General features: G+C 36.3%; 1 protein-coding gene across 1 annotated transcript; it reads right to left on the reverse strand.

The window, feature by feature from the left end:
* Positions 1 to 240: 240 nt before the first annotated feature.
* On the reverse strand, positions 241 to 8,982 carry Nadk2 (NAD kinase 2, mitochondrial). Its single transcript, XM_027362618.2, has 8 exons — positions 8,801 to 8,982; positions 7,805 to 8,025; positions 7,034 to 7,309; positions 6,744 to 6,856; positions 6,492 to 6,597; positions 5,897 to 6,002; positions 2,596 to 2,766; positions 241 to 2,442 (listed from the first exon to the last, which is right to left on the reverse strand). The coding sequence occupies exons 1-8, from the start codon at positions 8,853 to 8,855 to the stop codon at positions 2,186 to 2,188; spliced, it is 1,305 nt and encodes a 434-aa protein (XP_027218419.1). The 5' UTR covers positions 8,856 to 8,982; the 3' UTR covers positions 241 to 2,185.
* Between the last annotated feature and the right edge of the window lie 1,018 nt (positions 8,983 to 10,000).

The following is a 10,000-nucleotide window of genomic DNA, read 5'->3' on the forward strand; positions in this document are numbered from 1 at the left end:
CCTGAGTTATAAATTACTCATGGGAAAGTGACCTAACTAATAAATAACAGAATACATGTGACCAGACATTTTGAGGCAGAGCAAGGTTCATGGAGGCCTTTCACCTAATAATGATAATCTATAAAATGTGAAAGAAAAATGGAATGAAGGTTTGGAGGGACTGGTGTAAGTTTAATGTATTTTTGATAAGAAGCATAAACTATGTACTACATTGCAACAGAAATTAAATAAAACGAGAGATATAATAATCTTTGTGTGTAATGACTGGGTGAAAACATCACAGTACAACAAATTGTTATTCCTTTAAAGATTTCCATTGAGATAATTTGTCCTCAATCCATGTCTTACACTTAGTTTCCTTTATACAACTGGAAGCATAGGAGACCATATCCCAAAGAACATGAAAAACTTCCTAAAATAAACATCCTTATAAATCATGATGTCCAAGTTGCTATATATGATCAAAAGTTGAAACTGGTCATGAATCTGCATGAATACGATTAATGAAATAGATGAAAAAGGATGTATTAGAATACATAACATGCTACACATTACTGAGCTCAGAGGCACAACAAAATATAAAAGGACGAAATCTGTATTTCAAATTGTATGAAATGTCTCTTGTGAACTTCGACTTTTCTCCCATAAGCATGTGCTTTATCATACAGTTTAGTGAAACTACATTTGTCTCTTTTTGTAACAACTCTCTGCTTGGAGATAGAAGCCTTATGTTTGGTCAACAAAACTGGAGTATAAGTAAGCAGTTTAAAAAAGATGATAATTAACATCAATATCTAAAAAGACAAATATTTGCTCTTGTAACATTTTACACCACTAATATACCCCGCTGCTATCTCAAATTCATCATCAAGCCTAGTAATTTGACATGCATGGAAATCCACTTTGGTGGCCTATAAAATGTTCCTTATTGTTTATGCTGTCAACATTAAATATAATGTTGAATAGCATATACCTGGACTTCCAACCAGTTTTACATTTTCCAAGACATCTATACTTCCTAAATCAGCACAAGGTATTTCATAGACAACCATGAGATATTTCGTAAAAGAGCAGGAGATACAAATTGTCTGTGACATCTAAAGTTGGATAAATCAAATAAAGGCTTTGCTATCTTGTTTAACACATGAATTATCCATGTTAGTACACCTCTTCTTATTATGAAGGCTCTGATGATTTTCACTAATGGTAATTATCTCTGTTTGTTGAAGATACATAAAAAGATACATAAAAAATTTATACACAGAAATGTCAAACCATAATGACTTAACAAAAAAACAAATGCATACTCCACCATGAGTCTTGGCAGAAGGAAGTTTACGCTGGTGAAATATGGCAATCTGCAATAAACAGCTATTATTTAAATTCCTTACCACTTGATAAAGTGTATCAAAAGTTGGGAAGAAACGTGTCAAGTCTCGTGTCAATAATACTGTTAATGATAATAGTAACTTACTGGATCATATTTGCATGCCCTGTTCTCTGTATGATAAGCAAAGTGTGCCTTTCATGTTATAGGGACAAAATGGATCTAAGAGAAAAAACAGCACTTGAAAATGAAAGGGTTTTAGCACATCAATAAAGCATGTACATCTCTACTCACTCTATAAGTAACAACTAATGAGCAAAACAATGATCACAAGTTATAGATTCATAATATAAATGCCCAGTAAATAGGTATTTAATCATGTAAGAAAGAAATTCTATAATAAAGCTATATATACACATTTGAACCAAATTACCTATTACACAAAACATATTGCCGTTGCAAAATAGCCCCCAACTATTGCTCAATAACCAAATAAGGTGCTTATTATTTGTGACAATGTTTAAGTGAGAGTTCAATAATCACAAGATACTTATGTACAACCCTGACTTAAATCTACCATTTTCCCCTCATTACAAACTCCTGCATTCACTAATGGCAAGATATTTCCACATTCCACTTTCCTAAATAACACTCCTTGTACTTGCCAATGAAGATACTCTAAGTTCATGTCAAAATGTCTATGTCCAAGGCATAAATACTTACTCTGTCCCAGTATGACTAGACAATGAGCACCTCATAGTATTAATGTTGAAAATTCTGTTACTTTTCCTACTCAACACCAAAAACATTTCCTGTGTCCTGTTTGCAAATTATGAAGCATTTCTTCAACACGTTCTATCAGTGCTTGAAAGAAACTTCTGTTGGATCCTCATGCAGGGTCACTGTCCGGAGAGCGTCCACATCATGAATCTCCAGAAGGGCTCGCGTCCCATCATTGAAGGGGAAGGATAGACCCCCATCAATCACCAAAGAAGCATCAAAGCAACGAGACTTTACACCTATTGACCTAGCAAATCCCCTAGGCTTGACACATTCACTTCTCATGGGCGACGAGACCAGCTGATCCCTAATAGTGTACACCATACGTGGCTCCTCTGCAAAATGGGCAAAATATGTAAGTGGGAAATCAGATACTATAAACTTTGAATAATACTATATCAACTCATACAAATATATTTATAACAGTTATTTTGATATCAATATTGATTATCAGCATAAAAAAATTCCTATTGATGCATATAACTCACCAGGATTTGTGATTAGCATCTCATTAAACTTATTAGTAATCTTGCGTACAAATAAAGGATCTGTATCGCGGATGCCAAAGCCTGTCTCCTCCTTCACAATAGTCAGGATTTCTTCCATATTTTGTTCTGTTAACTTGTTCACATTATAAGTCCATGAGGTTGAGCCCGTCCCTGCATAAAATTGTGAAGGTACAAAATTATTAAATAGATTGTAATTAAAATACACTTACTGTAATTTAACAATTCAACTATCATAGCTTCATGAATTGGAAATTGAATTACTTCATATTATCAATGTTGATCTGACAGTCAATAAAACACGCACAACATATCAAACAGAGTGCACAAGATAAGCACTGTTTAATAACTCATTTCCATCAGAACATTCATCAGTATAATAGGAATGGGAATCCAAGATGAAGAGGAACAAAGAGAAGTGAAGAGAAAAAAACAATACAGTGGAAATCTTCCACCATTAACTATAATGAGGATTTTTCCTAGAATTTATTTGTGAGGATTTAACCATGGTTGTTTATATCTATTATAAACAACACATACAAAAGCAAATAGTTATTACAAATGAGCATGCAGCTTCAAAGCTAATACATCTGATAAGTATGTTAGGGAGTAGTAATATGGCAACATTCTTTTAATTCTCAAATCATCAAGTTTGCTTCATTATTGAAACTACATGCCATAACATTTAAAATACCAACAACACCAATAGCAAATAATTGCATTAACTTAGTCTGTTCCATGAACTCTAATGCAAACTTCAAATTTATAGCATGGCCTTAACTCAAATTTGTGTATTGTAATACAAGACAAACGTAACCTGTTTTATTTTAACATTTTGTTGCTGTGTATGATGAATCCAGTCTATCCACAACTTACTAATGCAAATGCTTTTTATTTAATTGACTTATCTCTTTCCTAGAAGACCATGGAACAGACTACAGTCTCACATGCAAGTAATAATAATAAAAAAAAAAACTTAATGCCAAAGCTAAAAGTCAGCCCTCACACACAAACGTCTTTGTTCCAGAAACTCTTACTGGTGTCGCCATAAGTATCTCCCTGCCATATTGTACCTACAAAAACTTGGACTTAGTATCTGCATGCAGCAAAATACACATGGAAAAAGAAAGAAAGGTGCAGATGGAGACAGAAGAGGAGGTAAAGGAGGAGGAGGAAAAGGAGGAGGAGGAGGAGGAGGAGAAAGAAGTGGAGGTAGAGGAGAAGAATAAGGAGGAAGAGGAAAAGGAGTAGGAAGAGAAGGAAGAGGAGGAGGAGGAAGAGGAGGAGGATGGGTGGAGGAGGAGGAGGAGGAGGAGGAGGAGGAGGAGGAGGAGGAGGAGGAGGAGGAGGAAGAGGAAGAATGAGATGAGAAAGAAAAAAGAAAGGGGAGGTGGAGAAGGAGGAGGAGGAGGAGATGGAGGAAGTGGAGAAGGAGAAGGAGAAGAAGGTGGAGGTGATGGTGGCAGTGGAGGAGGATGAGGATGAGGATGAGGATGAGGAGGAGGAGGAGGAGGAGGAGGAGGAGGAGGAGGAGGAGGAGGAGGAGGAGGAGGAGGAGGAGGAGGAGGAGGAGGGGCAAGAGAAGAAAAAGAAGCAGAAAAAAGAGGAGGAGGAAGAAGAGACAGAAAAGGAGGAAGAGCAGGAGGATGAGGATGAGGATGAAGAAGAGACAGAAAAGGAGGAAGAGCAGGAGGATGAGGATGAGGAGGAAGAAGAGGAACAGGAGGAGGATGAGAAGGAAGAAGGGGATGATGATGATGATGAGAAGGAGAAGGAGGAGGAGGAGGAGGAGGAGGAAACTGACAAATGTGGTGTGGTGCTAGCAGCAACAGTTGGTGGTAGAAGAGGCAATGGTGAAAAAAAAGTGGTATAGATACTGCAGCAGACAGTGTTGGAGGTGGTCAGTAATGTCGAGGAGATTTAGATGATGCTTAAAGAGGAATGGAAGAAACAGAAGTGATGATGGCTATGGTGTAGGTGGTGAAAAGGAATAATAAAGAATAGAGAAATAGGGGAAGAACAGAAATGCAAAAGTGAGTGTTACCAAAAATGCAAACTTTTACTAAAAGAATGAGCACATTACAAACAAAAAGCTCCCTTACAAAAAAAAATATCAATTGCAAGGTGGGCCTGTAACTGTGGTACTCCCTAATGAAGTGAGGTATGCTATATGTTGTTCAGTTTTGAAATATCATTGTTTGAGGACTAAATTTTGAAGAACAACATTAAGGCTGATTTTTTCCTACAAATACCCAAGAAAATTGGCAGGAAAGACAATAGAACTGGTCTTCAAGTAGCTGTGTACAGACACTTTGAGAACAACACACCATTCAGCTCCATTATGTAAACCTTCTAAGCCTATCTATCAGTGGACAGCATACCCCCACATACATTGCAGATTCATCCACACTTTTCAACTTCTGAGATTTGCTTTTTATTTTTTACTGTTTCCAAACCAAATATCTGCTAAGGGGTTGACTCAAAGGAGTTGACTCAAGGAAGCTATCCATGAAACTAAAACAATTGCTCAAGTTTAATTGCTATTTTCTCACTTCAAGGATGTGGTGAAACTTGCCTCTTTACCACTTGGGCTTTCATTCTAGGTAACTATAAGCAATGATCACCCAACATCCATTAGTTTTCTTGATTTCAAACCTTACTTCAGCAGGGACAGCCACATTCTTATGGATAGTAATCTTCACTGACTTATAATATAAAAGGTATAATGGCCTGTATGTTAAACTTTACAAGTCATACTATTGGTACTTTTACTAGAGATGATGATGATGACTGTGATAATGGAGTAGTGGTTGACAGTCATGGAGAACATGGTAGTATAAAAAAAAATAACAAAAATCATGATAGTAACATTATCTTCCATCATCAAATTAATTACATATATTTGTAAGGATGCTATTAAATCAACTTGTTGGTGAATTTATTCATCAAACTATTAGCCTAATTATCAGAAGCATCATGATGTGAAATGTCTGAATCAGAATATCATACTGACAAAGATCCACTAGTATTGTCATGCAAAATAACCAAAATGCTCTTCTACAGACAGTAAGACAGTTTATGTAATTAAGAAATAACATTTTCTACTGTTGAACCTTTCCTCTTTTACTGATCATAAAGACTGCATCCTTAAAACATTACTTTACATACTGGAAACCAAAGAGTTGAAAGGTTTCATCAACAAACAAATGCTACTTCAAAATCACTACGACCCCATGTTCTTGAGAACCTCAAGAGCCAAAGGTCTCACCACACGGACACCTACCTGTGCTGGCGATGAGTCCTGAACACTTCTGTTTGATCCCCTTGTTACGATCAAAACTCAACTCCAAATACGACACTCTGGCTGACACACATTCGCCAATGAAAACCTGGGTTAGATGGAGGAAGATCTGTCATTCTCAAATAATAGGAATCTGACAAAGTTAGCAATATCATGACTAATGAAAAAAAACAAAGCTCACCTGCATCAAGCAAAGGATACTACTGACATGGGTTTGCTAAATTCCTTTATTAAACATTTAAGATTACTGGAAAACTTTTGGTCAGTTTATTTTATCTGTAAAAACACAAAAGGTCATAAGGGCCTGTCACATAAGGTATTAGTGGCAATTTTGTATTACAAAATTTGAAGATGCAGCCACTAATCAATCTGCCAATTACAGGATATTGGACAGCATCCATGCTACACAATACCAGACTGCATGAGAAACACAAGCATAAATAATGTTAAACATGAAATGCTGACATTACATAACACAACACACCCCTAGTGTCCTGGGGAAATTATCATATCCCTCAGTACCTTAAGTGTTTAACCAAAGCCAACTGTGGGCATCAGTCTCTAGGAGTCAACCAACCTCATTGAGGGCAAGGACGGGCAGTACTCGTCTAGGTAATCCAGACTCATCTGTTGATGGTGTATTTTCCTTCAGCGTACGTAACTGCAAGTCCATGTCTAGGTATCTGCATAAGAAGAATGTCAATACAAATATGATTTTTTTTTTTTTTTTTTCCATCATTTGAATAGTAGCTCATCTTTTACAACATACTTATACAGTCCCTTATAATTTCATTTAATTGACAGGACACTTAATGCTGTCCAGGTGTACCTGTACTCAGGATGTAACAACTGCTGGTCATGCAGTTCCACTGGTGGTCTAAAGATGTTTTCCCCTATAAGTGTGACACGAATTCTGCTTCTGAAGGTCCAGCGAAATTTTCCCTGTAAAACACTGAGTATTAGACACTTTCCTTAACAAACGTGAAAAATATACTTTCAGTAGTAAATAGCATTCCTGTTTTAGTTGAATCACTGGGAAAACAATTCTGATTTTTTCCCCAAATTCCTCTTCTTAAAAATAAACGAATATATTTTGAGGACATCTGCCACCAAAACTACCTTTAAAAGTTTATCAATTGCCTCCTTCACATCTACTGAGTACTTCTGAGGGAGACATAGCTGTCCTTTTGATCTCATGGGATCGGAATTGAACCCTATTAGAGGTTTGTTTCTCTCTAGTACACCAGATGCTGCAAGAAGGAAGGTTCCATCGCCTCCTGTGGTCACTATGGCATCTGCCCATTCGATGTTGGGGTCTGAGTAGTCAAAGCGATAAACCACTTTGGTCTCAATACCAGCTGCTCTGAATACACTGTTTACTGTATTTTCAACACCCTGTAAAGATGATGATTTATTAGTACTTGGTATATATGAATGAAAATAGCAAATTGTTCTATATTACGTTAAATAAATATGAGACTAAATAACAAACAACTGCCCAGAATAAGACTGTGAAAAGACAGAAATATAGTATACAGTCTTATAAATGAACTGATATAACATTTACTGCCATGTACTCTATTTAAACTAGTCACATCAAAGATAAATACTCAGCTAAAACCTGTGCAAAAAATATTGAGAAGACAGACCCTGCATACAGCCCTTACAATTTCATCACACAAAAAAAACAGTCCAAGTTCTATACTGGCAGAATATATGTAGAGATTAATTGGCCTTTACCTGAGCACTAAACATGGAGGTCATGGTGGTCTCCTGATGCAGTTCTATTCTCAACAATTATCAATAACAATATACAATAATCTTAACACAAAACTAAAATCTGAAGTATGGTAGTTATGGTGATGGAGATATGGTGAAGCATGCCCTCACCTTGTGGATGTAGTGGTGGTAGAGTAACATATTGTAGTCTGATCCTCTGTTTCTAAGGCACCTCTCCAGTTGTCTCTCGGTCAGCTCTGGGTGTCGACGCTTCTCAAACTCATATCTTGACAATTTGGTGAGAATCAGTACTTTCTGTGGCCTGAAATTGGCTGGCTCCAGATGTGCTGGTTCTGAAGCACTCATAGATCTCTGGCTGCTATACAAACACCCTAGACATAAAAGAGCATATTCACTAAACACACACACACACACAAAAAAAAAAAAAAAAAAAAAAAAAAATACATATCAAAAATATGTAGCAGAAATAATGTAATCAAGTTAGTGGCCAAGACAGCTAGAAAAAAAGTGAAATCAATGAACTATAGAGTTACTCTATGCTAAGCTTTATATAATCACAATCCATAGACATCAGTGTAAACTATTCATGGACACTTCAAGAGTTCATGAAAATAGGATATTGACAATATTCAACAACTTCTTTACTGTGGCTTTTTTTCCCTCAAACAATCTTCATTTCTTCAAATATATTAGGATACTATTGGGAGCTGAAGCTTAAGCATTACCAATTAACCCTTAATTAAATGTCCACAAGCATTATCTATCCCTTTAAACATATTTCTGGGATTTGAATGTTCTTAACAGAAATATTACTTAAAAGAAATCCAGATAAATAGTCTCAGAGTTCTTCTTAAATAGAATGATATATCTTAAATAGTACCACAATGTTAACAATATACATCTAATACCTCAAATCATAAATTTATTACAGGTGACAAAGAAGAAAAGTAAAACAAAACTATAAATAATGTATGCTGGCATTTAGAATTCTCACAGCTCATCTCAGTATATAAGGCATTTAAATATCGTTCTTCCACAATTGAATCAAGTAGTAGAAATCAACACTGTTATGGCACACTGTTTAAAATCTCATCGGAATTACTTTTAAGGTTAAACTGTTACACAAACTTTCCTCAAATACAGTACCTGTTCCTCTGGGCTTCCACCCCCTTAGATTAACTATATTTTTCAACAAGTTCATGACTAAACAGAAGAATGATGACACTTATTCTCTGGAAATTACTAAAGATGTCTCATCAAAGGACATCTACGGGAATATCGTAACTGAGGCTCGGTTGAGGCTCAGCTGATGATGACGGCGCTTCAGGATCGAGGGTCTTGGACATATTGGCTCGTTATCCTTTTACATTCTAGTTATAAATAATTCCTATTCCAGGACCCATTTCCTTGTACTTTAAATCCAAAGGCAAATTTATTCGTAACTGGCTTTGGGGAAAGAGGCACATTAAAGGAATGATTAATGTCGTGTGAGTAGACAGAACTCGTCCCCATTTTCCTCATTCTTGATCCGAAGGTTGGGTATGCAGAGGAAATTCTTGAAACCGACATATCGCTTATCTCACTTTATTGAACTATAAAAACTGCGACAGGCAAAATGTGAAAACCGTTGATTTTGACTGTAGTCTATATAATCTAGTAGATGGCGCGCAGAAAAGGAATATGTTATATCTGGTAAGAGACTTATTTCCTTGGGGAAGGGTGGGGGGAGCCGCCCCCTTCGGGAGGATCGCTCCCCCCCCCCCATAGTTGCCTGCCAGACATTAATTCTTACATTGTGTCCACAAGCTGCTCAGAGTAAACAATATATTAAAGGAATTATGTGTTTAAGTCAAGGATATATCTATATTCGTTACTTGTATCTACAACAGTGAATTCTGAGTATCTACCCCTTGCCAAAATTTCTCGTCCTTTTACTTGCCTGGCAAGTAAAAAGAAGCCTTCAATTTCCTCCTCATGATAAGCGAGCGAGCAACTCATAAACTTCTGTGGGGAGGAATTTTTGAAATTTAATGTAGGAAAACATCCTTGTCTACTCTTTTGATGTTGTCCTTTATAACTAGATTGTGAGAATTGATAAACTACGTAAATTCATTATAGAAGTGAAGTGTCTACTGAAAGCCCAAAAGCTTTTGCTATACAATGAAACAAGAATATCATATGCATGGTACTATGCGAGGGAAAACACATTTCTTCTGATAGGCATAACGATAATATAAAATCAAAGCGTGGATTTATTTATTTTCTTGCAGGAGAATGTATTATTGTTTGCCTATTTACTGATATTTCATTTATCATCATTTCATCACTCAAACAAATACCATTTTT

Source organism: Penaeus vannamei, chromosome 3 (genome assembly GCF_042767895.1).
Source record: "Penaeus vannamei isolate JL-2024 chromosome 3, ASM4276789v1, whole genome shotgun sequence".
In the NCBI taxonomy this organism is placed as follows: Eukaryota; Metazoa; Arthropoda; class Malacostraca; order Decapoda; family Penaeidae; genus Penaeus; species Penaeus vannamei.